General features: G+C 34.4%; 1 protein-coding gene across 1 annotated transcript in view; it reads left to right on the top strand.

Moving 5' to 3' along the window:
• The window catches only part of ZNF292 (zinc finger protein 292), a 101,408-nt gene extending 87,893 nt beyond the window's left edge, over window positions 1-13,515 (top strand). The window contains exons 7-8 of the mRNA XM_036765783.1: window positions 2,436-2,577; window positions 5,802-13,515. Of these exons, the coding sequence (XP_036621678.1) occupies window positions 2,436-2,577; window positions 5,802-13,043 (7,384 nt within the window). The 3' untranslated portion in view covers window positions 13,044-13,515. The remainder of the gene's footprint in view (window positions 1-2,435; window positions 2,578-5,801) is intronic.
• Window positions 13,516-17,660: the final 4,145 nt, after the last annotated feature.

The following is a 17,660-nucleotide window of genomic DNA, read 5'->3' as shown; positions in this document are numbered from 1 at the left end:
TGTCCTCACAGAGCTTACAGTTTTCTGGAAAGGAATTTTCATTCAGAAAGGCACCCAGGATTGTTGGCATGCTGACCTCTCCCGCCAGTAGTCCTTGCCTTTTCTCTTGGCATCCTGGATATTCTCCAGCTTTACTGACTTTGTTGCTTTAGAGAAAACAAAATAAATTAAAAGACATTTTCCTTCCAGGCCTTTAAAATATAGCATATAATAAAACTTTCATAGTATTTATAAAGTAGATTTGAATGTATACAGTGCAAATGGAAGGAAAAAATTAATAATTAGACCATATCAGACATAACAAATAGTCAGTAAATAAGCTTCCCTACATGGATCATTTCAGTCCAGTTCTTTAAGGACTAGAAAGGAGGCATGGTTTGATGGTATAGGAAACAATGCATTTGGGATAATGGGTTCTGTTAGGGCAATAAAAGGAAAGTGAGTAAACCCTGGCCAGAACAGATAAAAAGATTTGCTAATGCTGAAGCAGAGTACTTCTGACAGAAAGTATTAAGATGGATGATGTGATGTTTCATTTGTAAAAGACTTTGAAACCAGATTTTGAATTTGATATCCAAAGAGATAGACTTGGTAAATTCTTGTGTAGGAGAATTACATACTGCAAGTGATGCTTGAGGAAAATTGTCTTAGAAGTACAAAAACAATTAAAAGATGCAGAAATTAGAGATGGAGGAATAAGCTAAGTAACAAATAGAACGACTAAAATAGAATTATAGGATCTTAGCATTGGAAAGGTTATTAGAGATCTAGTTCAAGTTCCCACCCAAAAGCGTATTTGCGAGGTTATAAGGCCCTTCTGGTGCTTGTCAGAAAGGAACAGATCAAAAGGATGTTGCAGAAACAGAAGTGACAGCCTTGATGTAATGGATTCTAAAGGCTAGTGATATCAAACTCACTAATCCATAAAAAAGCATCCATCAGCAGCATATTAACTTAGTTTTAAAATGTTATCTTAACTATGTTTTATGTGTTTTTATTTATTTTGTTAAATATTTCCCAGTTACATTTTAATCTTGTTAAAGATTACACACTCGTTGAGGGCAGCATAGCATATTTGATACCTTTGGTTTAGGATACACAAGAAAATAGGATTTGGAGAGAGTAGAGAGAAAGGAGTCTCAAACAGATTTTGACCAGGAGGAAGAAAATGCCATTGATAGCAGTGGATAAATTAGGAAGGATGGTGATTGCTATTTTTAAGCACTTTCAGTTTCAAATGGAAAAGGACACCCAAACGAAGGCAGATAGTAGAAAAATTAGAGGTAGGGAACTAAGGAGAAGTCAGGACTAGAGATGCAGATTTTAGAGTTATCTGTTTATGCATTGCAACGTGTTAGTGGATCTTTAAGAGAATAAATTTAGACAGAAATGAGCAAGAAAAAGCAATAGCCCCAGGTGGGAAGGAAAATAAACTCAGAGCCAAACTCCCAAGGCTGCTCAAATTTTCCTTACTTTCTCTAAATAGGCCTTCAATGCAGTCACTGGGATAGCTGCCCCTCTCACTGCCACAAGTCCTTACCTGGCTTCTGAGTGTTCTTGATTTCCACAGATAATCCTGGCTCAGGCACAAACACAGAACTTTCATGCCTTCTTTCATCTAATACAAAAGTTGAGTTGTCAAAAACAGCTTTATTAACAACTGAAGGGAAAGGATGAAATAAAGCAACTTAATATCGATTGACTAGTTACAGAACACAGAGATATTTATCCTAATCTAGCCACAGCAAGCTTTCCTGCTGTGGGTTATTGCTCTTAAAGGAAAAAAAAAATGGGACGATAGTTTAGAAAGGGAAATATGAGAACCCTACCTTCAGAAGAATTCATTTGCTTCTGACAAATGTAATTATTTCGTTTGAGATGAAATTAAGGGAAGCCAGAACTCTATTTAATTTTTTTTTAGTATTAGACTTGATTTTCTCATTTTGTGGCTTATTTCTTTGTGAAATCGTTCTGTTTTCTTTGTGTTCTAAATTATTACTGGTTCTTCTAGTAAAGACACCTAATAACAGACCTAATGGAAGTAGCCTATTTCTACTTTAAAATGTAAGCATTTTAAAAAAGTATGGCATTGATGGCTGTCACCATTTTTTTATCCATCATATTGCCAGTTCAAATATAGATTATGAATTATTTGTCCAAATTGAATTTTATTTGCCCAAGTAAGTAGCAAATGTTTCTTTGTCGAAAGTAGTACCTCTTTGTCTGAACTGGAAGACTGTTAAGGATATTAAGTTGTTCACTGCTTATGAATATATCATTTCTTTAAAAAAATAGAAACTATTCAAATATTTATTTCATATAAAGAAAGTAAAAGGTGAAGCCGATTTTATATTTGATTCACATACTGAATTAGTATGGTCCCTGATTGCTACATTCTTGCATAATCTTGGTGTTTTTTTTAAACTTCCTTTTAGGGAGCTGACTCTTTTTTGGAGTAAATTACAACAAAGAGTAGAACCATCTGTGCAAATTTATCTAGAGAGGTGTCGTCAGCTTTCTTTGTTAACCAAGACGGTCTATCACATTTTCTTCTTGATTAAAGTTATTAATTCAGAGGTAAGAATAATCAATTATCTTCAAAATTACATCAATTATATTTAATAGATGGCTTTTTTATTATTGGCACCTGTTTTTCCAGTTAATACAGTTAAGGGACTTTGGCTATTGATTGTGTTCTCAGTGTCCTAATAAGGCAGTATGTTCTCTTATTTGACACTTGAAAACTTGGGGACACGAAGGAGAAGTGCTATGGGTGAATTGCCCATAATTTTAAAAATGAGTTCATATGAAAGCCATATTTTATTACTTTTCTCATTGAGTGCTCCTAGGCTTTTTAAAATAAAACAGAAGGGAAAAGGAAGATTATACTTGTTCTTTCATTTAAGAATATTCAGGGTAGAAATTTTCTAACTAGAAATAATTAAATAATTTGAAGTTAAAAATAAAAATGATATAATAAAAAATTTATTTTAAAGATTACCTAGAGTGCAGCTTTTATAAAACCAGTTTATTTTAGGTTATTTTATGGAACACTATTCCAGTCAGGAATGCAGTTGCTTTCGGAATTTTTTTTTCCCACAAATAGGGAGATTATCTTATAGAAATGCTAATATTGCATAGAATCAGTAACCAGAGTACAAGATTGACTTTTTCTAAATTGTATATGCTGTTTGTAATTTATTTAGAAAAGGGAAAATAAAGTTCATCCCAACCCCATTCAATACCTTACCTCTCCTCTCCCCCGCCAAAAAAATCTTAATTCTTGTTCTTAAAACTTTGATTAATCAGGGGAATAGATCTTCATTTTTCAATCTTAATATCATCTACTTTTAAGGAATAAAGAGAGGGAGAAATTAATCTTTCTATTTCCTTTAAATTACTATTATACAAGGTAACAGTCTTAATGGTTGGTGAAGCCTATATTATTCTTTAACTTATTCCCAGTTTTTATTCCATAAAGTTTGTAGCATCATGTTTTATAATACCCTTTCTTCTAGTTGATGTAGTAACCAAATTAAATTAAATTCTTAAACATTAACATGCTGTTTTAATTTATAGTCCATCCCCAACTTACAAAACACCTGACTTACAAGAGTACATGTATAGTGAAAATAGAGGAAGAACACTGGCTCATCTACTCAGAAGTAATTTTACTTCCCTGGCCCTCAGTTTCTTCACTCATAAAATGAGTGTTGGACAAGTGATACCTAAGGTCCCTTCTACTCTGATATTCTCTTAGCTATAATTTACAAGTAATCCACATATAGAAATAGCTGTTGTTCCTTATTTGCCCCTTCATTTTCATTCTTTCCCTCTTCTCCATCAGAAAAAATAAAAACACTGTAACTGGAGAAAAGAAGCAAATATAATACTAATAGTGATCCTAGAGAAATGTAGTAATACCATGGAAGATCAGCAAAAGGAAGGAAAAAAGACAGAAGGATTAAAAGATAGCTAAGTGAATAGCTAACAGAAAAGTCCAATTAGGTGGTTTATCAATACCATGTATCATCTGGGAAGTACTGTTTTTGTTGTTGTGAATTTATTGTTTTTTATTTAAAGAACCTCTAAGTAGATGCTTGTTTGCTTTTGTGACATCTTTAAGAGATGACTGTGTCAGATGGCTTTTGTACTAACAACAGGTGTTTGGCACTCACTCTGTATAAGTACAGTTTTGTCAATGTTTGTAACCACTGATATCCGTTGGCAGGCAATCATGTCTGTGTCCCAGGATATATTAATTGAAACCAGATTATAGACACATGCATGGTTATATAACACCTACTATGTGCTAGGCACTATGCTAAGCACTTTACAGTTTTTATCTCTTTTGATCCTCTTAACAACCCTTTGAGGTAGGTACTGTTATTATCATCCCCATTTTATAGTTGAAGAAATAGTGAGGTAGAGTGACTTGCCCAGGGTCACACAGTTAATAAGTATCTGAGGCCAAATTTAAATTCTGGTCTTCTGATTCCAGACCTAATGTTCTGTTTTACCCACTGAGTTGCCTCATTGACTTAGTGAAGATATATATTCTTCTTTGCAGAGCAGGGTGGGTAGAGAGAACCAGCTAGAAGTCCAGAATAGCTCAAAGACCAGAATAGCTCTCAGATTTTCAAGAATTGTCAGTACCTGAAATATAGTTAGAACCATAAATATTGATCAAATCAACTCTTCCACTGTTCCTTGATTGGGTATTTATGAAGGGAGAAGGGGTGGCCCCACTATTCTACCCTGTAATTTTCTGGACCAAAGTGTGTGCCTCCATGGCCACCATTTTCCTTACTGTGTTGTCTTCCCTGTTAGAATGTAAGTTCCTGGAGGGCAGGTCTTTGCTTTTTTATAATGGTGTTATAGTTTCAAATTTTTAAGGACAAGGCAGCATGAACTATGTTTCATGAACAATATCTTAGTCTGGATAGTAGAAGGAAGACTGCAGTTATAGTCATAAAAGGAGCCAGTTGTGAAAGGCAAATGGGAGAATAGATGAGGATTTGTATTCCCAACATTTAGCACGGTGTGTAGTGTATATTAAGTACTTAATAAACACTTTAATGCAATTTAATTCAACAAATTTTTGTTAAATACCTATTTTGTGTCAAGCACTATGATAGGTTCTGGATCTACAAAGACAAAAACAAAAGTCTTACCTATTCTTTAGGAGCTTGCACTCTTCTAGTATGGTTGAGGGAAAAGTGTGGAATAGGAAATTGGAAAATTTAAGTAAAGGAACTCAGTTATCCTAATTTAGAAAAAGCATATGTAGAGAATGTCTTGGGGATAATTAAATGTAGAAGAAAATTTAAGGAATAATAAAAGTATCAAAAGAGTCAAGAAAGTGAAGTCTCAGGATATCTGTAATCCATAAGAAAGTTCTACCCAGATCCTGTTAAGTCCCAGAAAATCTTCTCCCAACTATCTGTTAGCCAGAAGCTCTACGTCCTCTCTGTCAACTAGAAAACAGCCTAAGTTTCACTGGCCTATATTCCACCTCTTTATCCACCAAAATCTACATTTCCTTTTTCAGACTTTGCGTATGTCTTTCCTACCTTTCTTTTGCCTCTGTGCCATACTGTCTCTCCCAACTGCTTGCTTTTTTTCTGCTGGTGTGGCTATATCCTTTTGCCCTTTCATAATTCCATGATCTTCCTTATATTTTTTCCTCATCTATCTTCCTATCCAGCTTCTACAACTGGCTCCTTTTAAAATAGATTTAGTTTGTAAATTACTGTTATGTAGATCATAAAACGTTTACTTTTATTCTTTTGTTTTCATAGACGGAAGGAGCCGGGCTTGCTACCTGCATAGAACTCTGTGTGAAAGCTCTTCGATTGGACTCTGCTGAAAACACTGAAGTGAAAATATCTATTTGCAAAACCATTTCGTGCTTGTTGCCTGAAGATCTGGAGGTCAAGCGTGCTTGTCAGCTCAGTGAATTTCTTCTTGAACCCACAGTTGATGCATACTATGCTGTTGAAATGTTGTATAACCAGCCCGACCAGAAATATGATGAAGAGAATCTTCCAATACCCAATTCACTGCGCTGTGAGCTCTTACTTGTGTTAAAAACGCAATGGCCCTTTGATCCAGAGTTTTGGGACTGGAAAACCTTAAAGCGACAGTGTCTCGCTTTAATGGGAGAGGAGGCATCTATTGTGTCTTCAATAGATGAACTAAATGACAGTGAAGTGTATGAAAAGGTAGAAGACTACCAAGGAGAAAGAAAAGAAACTTCTGTGAATGGACTTTCTGGCTGTTTTGATGAAGCCACAAGCCTTCTTAAAGGCATAAGAGATGAGAAAGAAAAGAAGAAAGAAATTAAAAAATTAAGAGAGAGAGGATTTATATCAGCTAGGTTTAGAAACTGGCAAGCCTACATGCAGTATTGTGTTCTATGTGACAAAGAGTTCCTTGGTCATAGAATAGTAAGACATGCACAGAAGCATTATAAAGATGGGGTTTACAGTTGCCCAATTTGTGCAAAAAACTTTAATTCTAAAGAAACTTTTGTTCCTCATGTGACTTTACATGTTAAACAGTCTAGTAAAGAGAGACTGGCTGCTATGAAACCATTGAGAAGATTAGGAAGACCTCCTAAAGTACCAGCCGCCAGTCAGAATCAAAAGACTGTTACTGTAACCAAACAAGAACAGCGACCCATAAAGAAGAACAGTCTTTATTCTGCTGATTTCATTCTGTTCAATGACAATGATGGTTCAGATGATGAAAATGATGACAAAGATAAATCTTATGAACCTGATGCTATTCCTATTCAAAAGCCAATACCTGTCAATGAATTCACTTGCCCTGTAGCTTTCTGTAAGAAGGGTTTTAAATACTTCAAAAATTTAATTGCTCATGTCAAGGGACACAAAGATAATGAAGAAGCTAAGCGCTTCCTCGAAATGCAGAGCAAAAAAGTTATTTGCCAGTATTGTAGGAGGCATTTTGTAAGTGTTACTCATCTCAATGATCATTTACAAATGCACTGTGGCAGTAAACCCTATATTTGTATACAGATAAAATGTAAGGCAGGCTTTAACAGTTATGCAGAGCTTTTAACACACAGAAAAGAGCACCAGGTCTTTAGAGCAAAATGTATGTTTCCTAAGTGTGGCAGAATATTTTCAGAAGCCTATCTACTTTATGATCATGAAGCACAGCACTATAATACCTATACCTGCAAATTCACAAGTTGTGGGAAAGTTTATCGTTCTCAGAGTGAGCTTGAAAAGCATTTGGATGATCACAATACGGAAAAAGTGCTGCCTCCTGAAGGCCAAAACAATACAGCTGATGAGTCAGTTCAGCCTTCAAAAGTGAGTGAAAACACAGATGAAAATATAAAAAATGAGATATCTGTGCCTCCTTCAGAAAATAACACTAGTAACTTAGCAGTAGATGGAAACAGTGCTTGGGATCAAAACAAAACAGAATCAGTTGTGACTGAGCAAGCCAAAATTTCTGCCACCGAGCTTGGGCGGGCTGATACATTGCTCTCTGATGTTTCAGAAAACCCTGCTATCCCTTTTCTTCCAGCAAATGAAGCAACTACATTAACTCATAACATTAAGGTATCCCTCAGCCAGGAACTCCAGGATAATATTGTGAAGCAGGAAAAATCGGCTTCTACAGGCTGTATGATGAACGTTGATAAATCTGTGGGTATACAATTATGTACAAATGTTAAAGATGTTTGTAATGATTCTTGTCTTCCAGGTTTGCAGGAAAGAAAAGAGAGTAATAGTAATTGTTTGAGTCAAGGTCAACATATTCAGAATACTTCAGCAAATTCAGATCCCCTTAAAATAGGTGATCTTGCACCTCAAAACTTAGAAAGACAAGTTAACAACCTTATGACCTTTACCTTGCAAAATCAGGCAGTATTTCAAAACAATTTACCTATTTCCAAACTTGACTTTGAAAGTAATGCTAAAACTACATCTAGTCTTTATAATTTGCCACTTAAGACACTAGAAGGTATCACATTTGTTCCACCACAACCCAATCTGAATAGTCCTTTAGTGACTCCACCTGTTCCACCACCTGTTCCACCACCACCTGTTCCACCAACTATTCCACCACCACCTGTTCCCCCACCTGTTCCCCCAACAGCTCCAGTTCAGAAATTCTGTTGTCAGGTTGAAGGATGTACTCGATCTTATAATTCTTCACAAAGTATTGGAAAACACATGAAAACGGCACATCCTGACCAGTATGCTGCGTTTAAAATGCAGCGTAAAAGCAAAGGAAGACAGAGATCCAGCAACTTAAATATGCCAAATGATGGGAAGTGTGTATATTTTATGCCGTCACAGGTGAGCAGTTCCAGTAATGCTGTTTTTACTCCACAGACCAAAACTAGTGTGAAACCTACTTGTTCAGCACAATTGCCACATGTTTCAACTTCTCTTTTTCCAACTCACCTAGAAAATTTATCAAACCCATTGTTGCCCTCAGTGGAAAGTGTCCTAAATACAAATATACCTTCTCATGTTAAAAGTGAACCAGGTGTTGTATTATGTTCCCCAATGGAAAATTTGTCAAATGCAGCATTGCCATCACAGTTGGAAGATATAGCAAAAACAGTTTTGCCGTTAAATATTGACAGTGGTTCAGATCCTTTCCTTCCTTTGCCTGCAGAAAGTAGTTCAATATCTCTTTTTCCTTCGCCAGCAGATAATGGGACTAATTCAGTTTTTTCCCAGCTGGAAAACAGTACAAATCACTTCCCACAAATTGAAGGAAATACTAATTCTGCCTTCATAAAGGAAGAAAATGCTCAAAATAGAGTTTTTACTTCAGAAGTAAACACTACAAACAGCTTCAGTGCCACCACCCCTCAACATCCAGCACCAGAAAAAAATAAAAAAGACCGTGGACGGGGCCCAAATGGTAAGGAAAGAAAACCAAAACATAACAAAAGGGCTAAGTGGCCAGCAATAATTAGAGATGGTAAATTTATCTGTAGCAGGTGTTACAGGGTTTTTACCAATCCCAGATCACTGGGTGGACACTTATCTAAACGGTCCTACTGTAAGCCACTGGAAGGATCAGAAATTTCTCAAGAAGCTTTGCAGAGTAACAGTCAGCCCTCTCTTCTTGCCAACATGATACTCTCTACAAATGCAATAAATGTCCAGCAACCACAACAACCTACCTTCAGTTCAGAAACATGTTTTAAAGATCCATCATTTCTTCAGCTGCTTACATCTGAAAATCGACCATCAACATTTTTACAAAATACATTTCCTCGTTCTAGTGTGACTAATTTTAATACCACTGTGAATGAGGAAGGAAGTGAAATTATTAAACAAGCCTTGGAGACTGCTGGCATTACCAGTACATTTGAGAATACAGAGATTCTTTCACACATGGTTCCAGCAACTTGTGTCACTGATGCAACTCAAGTAAATGCAGCAGTTATACCTAATCCAGATGTTTCTCCTTTATTACAGACTGTCTGTCACCCAAATACTCTGCTAACAGACCAAAGCAGGACACTAAGCACCAAAACCCCTTCCATAGATGACTGCAGCAACTTACCAGTGTTTCCACCAGATGAATTACTACTGAAGACTGTTGAAAATGGTTTGTGCTCTGGTTCATTTCCCAATTCTGTTGGATCTTCACAGAATTTTACCACTAATAGTTCACGTGCTTCAGTGATAAATAGTCCCCAGAATGCAAGAGGTAGTCATTTAAATAAAAAGGGAAACTGTGCTTCTAAGAGAAAAAGGAAAGCTGCGCCACCATTACTTGAGAATAGTCCTCAAAACTTAGTGACAAATGACTTAACAGCAATGGGACTATTGGCAAAGAGCATTGAAAGCAATGCACAGATACCAACTGATACTCTTCAACCTCAGGCATTAGTGGAAAATCTCACACAGAAGTTAAATAATGTTGACAATCAATTGTTCATGGCCAGTATCAAAGAAAACTTCAAAGCAAATCTTGAGTCCCATGCTTCATTAACTCCTTTAACAATAAAAACTGAAAATGGAGATTCCCAAATGATGGCTATGAATTCATGCACGGCCTCAGTAAACTCTGACTTGCAAATTTCTGAAGACAGTGTTATACAGAACTTTGAAAAGACTCTTGAAATTATTAAAACTGCTATGAGTTCTCAAATACTCGAAGTTAAAAGTGAAATACAAGATGTTATTGGAGCATCACAAAATTCACAGATCACCTATAATACTCAGATCCCTCCTTCAGTAAATGTAATGCAGAATTCTAAAATGTCTGATATGCCTCAGTTTTCATTGCACAGAGATATCCCCACTGCAAGTGACAACTCTCCTAAGCCTGAAATGCCACTTAAGGATGATTTTCAAGTATTAGAAATTTTGGAAGGCTTACAGAAATTAAAGTTAGAAAGTGATGTATCTACTCCTCTTTCTGATAAGGTTCCCTCCTGTCTACCAATGAATGCATGTGCTGCTTTAGCTTCCACACCAGTTAAAGCAACCTCAAATACCGTAGTTATTCAGCAAACTTCTGAAGTGGGAAACAACATTCAGTTTAGTGATAAAGTTAATAAACCTTTTGTATGCCAAGACCCAGGCTGTAGCTACAGTGCTATGACAAAGGATGCCTTATTTAAACACTATGGTAAAATTCATCACTATACTGCAGAGATGATTATGGAAATAAAGAAACATCAACTCAAGTACGCTCCATTCAAATGTGTAGTAACTACCTGTCCAAAAACATTTACAAGAAATTCTAATCTCCGGGCACACTGTCAATTGGTACATCACTTCACAACAGAAGAAATGGTCAAATTAAAAATCAAAAGACCGTATGGAAAAAAATCTCAGAATGAAAATATAACAGCAGCCCCACAAGTTGTGGAAATAAAAAAACAGACCACTTCAACAGTGGAAAATAAAAGTGAAGTACAGCCTCCCGTAGAAGTTGAGACACAAAAGGAAATTGCCATAAATAATGTGGTAATGACTGCAGAAACACACCTTATAGAAAAAAAAAATCCTGAAAAAACAGAAAGTTCTCCACCAGTGAGTACAGCCACTCCAGAGCAATGTGACACACATTCTTGCAATAACATACAGACAAAAGGACGAAAAAATAGGAGGCATAGAAAAGAAAAGGAGGAGATTAAACGCAAGAAGCCAGAAATCCAGTCTCCTGAGGTGCCAACAAGATATAGTCCCTATAGACCATATAGGTGTGTCCATCAGGGTTGTTTTGCAGCTTTTACAATACAGCAAAACTTGATTCTTCATTACCAGGCTGTGCATAAATCAGATCTACCTGTATTCCCTGTGGAGATTGAAGAAGAAAGTGAGGCTTGTAAAGAAAGTGAAGAAACTGAAACTAAGCAAACTGTGAAAGAATTCCGATGTCAGGTGAGTGACTGCTCTCGAATTTTTCAAGAGATCACTAGTTTGATACAGCATTACATGAAACTTCATGAGATGACGGCTGAAGAAATTGGAAGTATGCCTTCCTCCTTAGATTGTGGAAGATTTCCATGTGATCAGTCCCATTGTAAATCTTCATTTACTACATGTTTGAACTATATTCTTCATCTTGAGATGGACCATGGAATCAAGTTCAGGCCCAAAAAAATGGAGGATGATGGTATATACAAATGTGATTGTGAAGGCTGTGACCGAATTTATGCAACTAGATCTAATCTACTACGACATATTTTTAATAAACATAATGACAAACATAAAGCTCACTTAATTAGGCCAAGAAGATTGACACCTGGTCAGGAAAACATATCAAGTAAAGCAAATCAAGAAAAATCAAGATCTAAACATCGAGGGGCAAAATACAACAGATCTGGAAAAGAGGGAAGCAAAGCTAAAAACAAACGAAAGAAAAACATTATTTCAGAAAATAAAAATTCAAAAGCTGAGCAGGTTGAAGAAAATAAACCTTATTCTTTGAAACGTGGAAAGCATGTGTATTCTATAAAAGCTAGGAATGATGCTTTATCAGAGTGTACAAGCAGATTTGTAACACAATATCCATGTATGATAAAAGGATGTACATCAGTTGTTACAAGTGAGAATAATATAATTAGACATTATAAATGCCATAAGTTATCAAAATCATTTACTTCACAACACCGTGATCTTCTCATTGTCTTCAAACAGTGTTGTCCCTCACAAGTAAAAGATACTTCTTCTGAACAAGAAGTTGATAAAAAAAGTGATGTGAAAGAATCTGATACATGTATATCAGAGAGCAGTAATGACTCAAGTACGACAACAGTTCCACAGAGTGAGGTTGAAAAAGATGAAATGGATGAACTAACAGAATTGTTTATTACCAAACTCATTAATGAAGACAGCACAACTGTGGAGAACCAAGAAGATAATTCAAATTCATGTGTAAGTAATGATCTTCAGGAAAATATCACCTGCCAGTCTGAAAAACAACAATCAAATAACTTAAAGAGAGCAAATAAAGAAAAAGCTGTCTCACAAAACAAAAAGAAGAAGGTTGAAAAACCTGAAGAAATTTTGGCAGTTGAAGTAAGTAGCGTGCATAAAGAAGAAGAAACAGCAGTTGCAATTCAAACCACAGAGGAGCAACCTACAACTTTTGACTGGAGTTCATTTAAACCAATGGGATTTGAAGTATCATTTCTCAAGTTTCTTGAGGAATCTGCAGTGAAGCAAAAGAAAAATGCTGACAAGGACCATCAAAACAACGGAACTAAAAAAGGCTCTCACTCAAACTCAAAAAAATCCACTGACAAGACATCTTTGGCAAGTGGTGATCACATATGGACATGTTCTGAAAGTGAGACTTTTGTCCAGTTTGCCAATCCATCACAACTTCAGTGCAGTGAAAATGTAAAAATTGTTTTAGACAAGACTCTTAAAGATTGCACTGAGCTTGTGTTAAAGCAGCTTCAGGAAATGAAACCTACCGTCAGTTTGAAAAAACTTGAAGTACATTCAAATGATACAGATCTTTCAGTCACAAAAGAAATGAATAGGGGTAATGACAATGGAGAATTGCAGAACTGATAACTACTATATTCTGAATACAACCTATACATTTTTATTTTGAATAGGAAGCCATCAAGCATGCTAGTAATCGTGAAGAAATTTTTTAAATTGTTTTTTGTTGTTGTTGTTGTTGTTGTTGTTGTTGATGTGAATTAACCTGGAAAAAAAAATCATGACATCAGTCGTGTAAAATTTTTTGGTTTTATCCCTATGGGACTTGAGGAACATAATCATTGCTTCAGTTTTTGTAAATAGTTGAGCTAAACCTCAAATTTCTATAAAAAACAAAGCAAAACTGTCCTTTCCATGAATTAAATCTTTGTGAATTGTCTGTGATTGGTATCTTTCACCAGGTCACTGCTCATGTATAACAGTACTCTTTATTTGTAGATACCTTTTTTGTATATATTTATTATTGTAAATCATTTGCTGCCACCAGCAGTCTGTAAGTCTAAACTATTAAATGACACATTTATATTCGGAATTTTAATTTGTAACTAAGTGATCAAGTTTTTAAAATTGTCTTTAATTGTTTTAAATTAAGAACTTTTTGAACTAAAGCTAAAAAATCTGCCATATCCAGCTTATTTTGCATACAGCATTTATTTACCAGAGGAATTTGATGAAACCACATTTCATAGGGTAAACACATTATACTGACAACATGCTCATGTTTCTAAGTTTACCATCCAGTGTCTTTGGATGGATAGCATTCATGTGTAGTTAACTCAGATTCTTTTAACGGTTTCCTAAAGCTACACTTTTTTTTTCCTCAGTGCTTCTATCTGGACATAGAACTAAATAAATACAATGGAAATGTGAATAAAGAATTTACATCAGAGATTTTTAAACAATTGATATTAAAGAATCCGTTGTGAATGTGATAGAAAATTTAGTAGTGTGGAGCAGTGTATATATATTTGAGGTGGTAAATTGTGAAGTAGCCCAGTATTGCCTTAAATAAAATCACATTTCATTTCTTGTTTTATACATGTTATCTTATAAAGGTTTTTTTTTTAATTTTCTGAATTTACAAATTGGTGTATAGCTTTAAGATTTATAAACTCCTATGGGAAAATATTTTTCAGACATTTTTATATACCTTAAAATAGGTAAAATAAAAATAAATCCATCTCGAGTCTATAAAATGTAAGAGTCCTAACATTTAAAATAATATTTAAAAAACATTTCCTATAAAGGAAATAGAATGCTGTGATTTTGCAGTTTAAATTCTTACATTCTATATTCTGTCTATTTTTCTACCATATTCACAGGGTTGGTTTTTTTTTTCCTTTTTAGAGTGGATTTCAAAAGCAGTATTAATAGTAACTTTTGGTTTTAATGAATACAGTATTCATTTACCATTTAACTTAGCTTTACATTACATTCACTGGTATTAAGTTTTAAAATAATTTGTACCCCACAAGAACAAGGTAAAAGTGGTTTTAAAATATTTTATTGATTTTACTTTTACTCAAAAGTCAACTATGATTTTTTTTAAAAAAAAGACCTTTTGACTTTCTTGTAAAGCCAATGTCCTCATTTAAAACTTTACTTGTCTTTGTCATAAATAATAAGATTGATTTCTATTCTTCAACTGTCTTATGACAGACTAACTTAATAGTGATATCATTAGACAGGATACTTTGATGATATAAAGATATCCTCTTTGTATTATAACATTCAGAAACAAAAAGCACATGAAGCATCAGCTAGATAGTATTCTGAGCAATCATGATCAACCAGTGAATAGTTTTCTTTTTAAAACTTTTAAAGGACATTTTATCTTTAAAGTACTGTAGTTTTATTTTTATGAAGCTGTGGGACATATTGAATAATTCATTTGTCTCCTTAAAATTCATTTCTGGAATGCATAAAATGTGACACAAATTAAAATTCTTAAACTTTGTAAAGTCACTGTTATTTATTAAATCATAATTTTCCTTTTATGGATGATTAAAACATGGTGTGTTTTAGATTAGCAATAGCTTAGGTAGCTTTGAATAATTTTAATATTAAAGTTTTGTTAACTGGATTTTTTCATACAGTTTTCTTAGAAGTTTGCCAAGTCTTTGACAACAGGAAATTCTGTCTAAATGGCTCTATGTAGTGCCTAGCACAACATCATGTGCAAGTAAGTGCTTAATAAATTATTTTTTATAAATATACCATGGTGATGGCCCTTAAGTTATAGAGTTAGAGTACCTGGGTTCCTCTCTTCCTCCAAAAAAATTAAGTTAGAAAAATTGAAAAATTGCTATTAACTGTTAAGCTGCATATCATAAGAGTTTAATGCTAGTCACTAAGTGTAACAGAATGAGGCAATGTTCTAAAATATAGTTGGGGATTAAAGTCTGTTTCTTAGTAACAGAGACATTTTTATCATGCATAATCAAAATGTTATTTTACTACATCTTAATTTTTCCAAATGTATCTTGGAAACTTATAAATGGGAAATTATGTCATTCATCACCAGTATGCATTGTCATAAGTTTTAGTAATTTTAAGCAATATTTTCATAGCGTTAAACCTTGTTATTTTGAAATACAAGGGACAGAATAAAATAGACTTGGAATAAACAAGACTTGGATTATCCTATATTTTTATTAGACTAATAGGGTATCCAATCTCATCCGAGAAATAGCAGTTTATTTCAGTTATGTTCTGCTTGCAAAGGTGTTTACCAATTTATAGCCAACTTTTAAAATAAACACTGTTTATACAAAAAGGGAAGGAATTTAGTTGAGAAAAGTGAAATGTGACCGATGAGCTAATTTTTTGCATGGAATGTTGTCACACTTTCTAAGCAGGATGTTCTTATTTAAATATCAGTGGCATATTGAATTATTAATCAAATTTATTAGAAAAAAGCACTTACAAATTATATCACTAGTTGTCAGGTCAATTCATTATAGTTTCCTAGGATTTGAATTATGTCTTTGAGTTATATTGGTTTTTACCAACTCTTACATTGTGGCCTAAGCCTTTCAGTTTTTTCCTTTTAAAATTCACCTCAGCAAAGAGTTTAATTTAATAATTATGAATGCATTTTGACATTTATAAGTAATGTTATAAAATAGAAAAGGATCTTTAAAAAGGAAAAACTAAAAGATTGCAGTTTCTCTAGATTGCATGTTTTACCTCACTTGTGAACTTGCTTTAAGGATTGTTCCTTCTCTCTGTCAGGGAAGACATTCATATGTTTATTTACTAATGTCTTACTAGGCTAAAACCCTAAGAAATTTCTGAATTAAATAATCCTTTTATAAACACTTGAATTTCCACCACCAAGAAAGCAGGAGAATGAGGGATTCAGAATGACAGGATTTTTAAATATGTAGGTACTGTAGAATTTACTATAAAGAAATTATTTGTAAAACTTTGTAGTGAGAAGAAAATATGGAGGTTATGAAATATTAAAATTCTATATATAGATTTTTGTTTTCAGTGCATTGTACTTCTACCCTACCCCTAAATCCTCAGATAATTGAAAAGTGGATATGGAAACTACAAAGGATGGTATAAATTTCTTCGTACTTTATAATGACTAGATCTGAACACATTTGAATATAGGATAGTCACACATTTTTACTGATGCTTTCACTGTTAAAAAAAAAATGGGAGGTAAAGAGAGGAGGAGGGAGGAGGTATAGATAGAGATTAAGTAAACATCCATATCCTTGTCCAGTTCCACCCTTGGCAACCTTCATTAATCTTTAAGGGCTTCACTATCTTACTATTAAAGAACAGTGACAGACCTAAGTGGAATTTCCTAAAAAAAGTTATTCTCCTCAACTCATTCTTTGCAAAATACTTTGATGCTTTGATATTTGCTAACTACATTTTTACTGAGAAAGTACAGGGAGGAGATGATTTGCAGGTGCTTGTAATTTGATGTATATGTTTAGAATTTGCTTTACTTTTGAATATCGGATTTAGGGTTTAATTATCCTAATTCTAAGGGGGAAAACCCCAGGCAGGTATTGTAACCAAACTCACTGCCTGGTTCTTCGTAGGACTGGAAATGGATTTGGGGAATCCAGCTACTCATACATCCTCAGCCACAGAAAAGTAGGAAGGAAACATGAGAAACAGGAATGATTGTGGATTGTTTCTATGTTCTGTCTCCACAGCCTATGACAAGCAAATGAATGCTCCTCTGACCTTGTGTTTTTATAGCAACTTATATTTTTCAAACCAGATTTATAACATTACGTAATTTGAGGCTCCCAACAAAACCTGTTGGACAGATGTTATACCAGTTTCAAAGATGATGGATATTGATTTATCAGATGACCTGCCAAGGGAGAGTCATGCAGCAGGCCAGTGAAATTAGCAAAATGGCAAAAAAAAAAAAAAAAAAAACCTGTTGACTGTCAGTATTCTTTTCATATATCCTGCTGTTCTCTAATGAGTTGTTGACAGCAGAAAAATAGAGACTATGTATAGAAACTTTCTGCATTTTTCATCTCAGGTATAACCATGGGAATGGGAGGGTGGGAAGCCACTAAATGCATGCATAAATGCAATATACCTCGAATGACCTAAATTCTTAACATGAAATAATATTGAATTAGCTAAATAAACCTATATACAGTTCTGGATCAAAGACAACAAAGGAATATGTAACTATAG

The sequence above is a fragment of the Trichosurus vulpecula genome, chromosome 7 (genome assembly GCF_011100635.1).
Source record: "Trichosurus vulpecula isolate mTriVul1 chromosome 7, mTriVul1.pri, whole genome shotgun sequence".
Classification (NCBI taxonomy): Eukaryota; Metazoa; Chordata; class Mammalia; order Diprotodontia; family Phalangeridae; genus Trichosurus; species Trichosurus vulpecula.
Note: the sequence above shows the minus strand (reverse complement) of the source record. Positions and strands in the feature narration are given on the sequence as shown.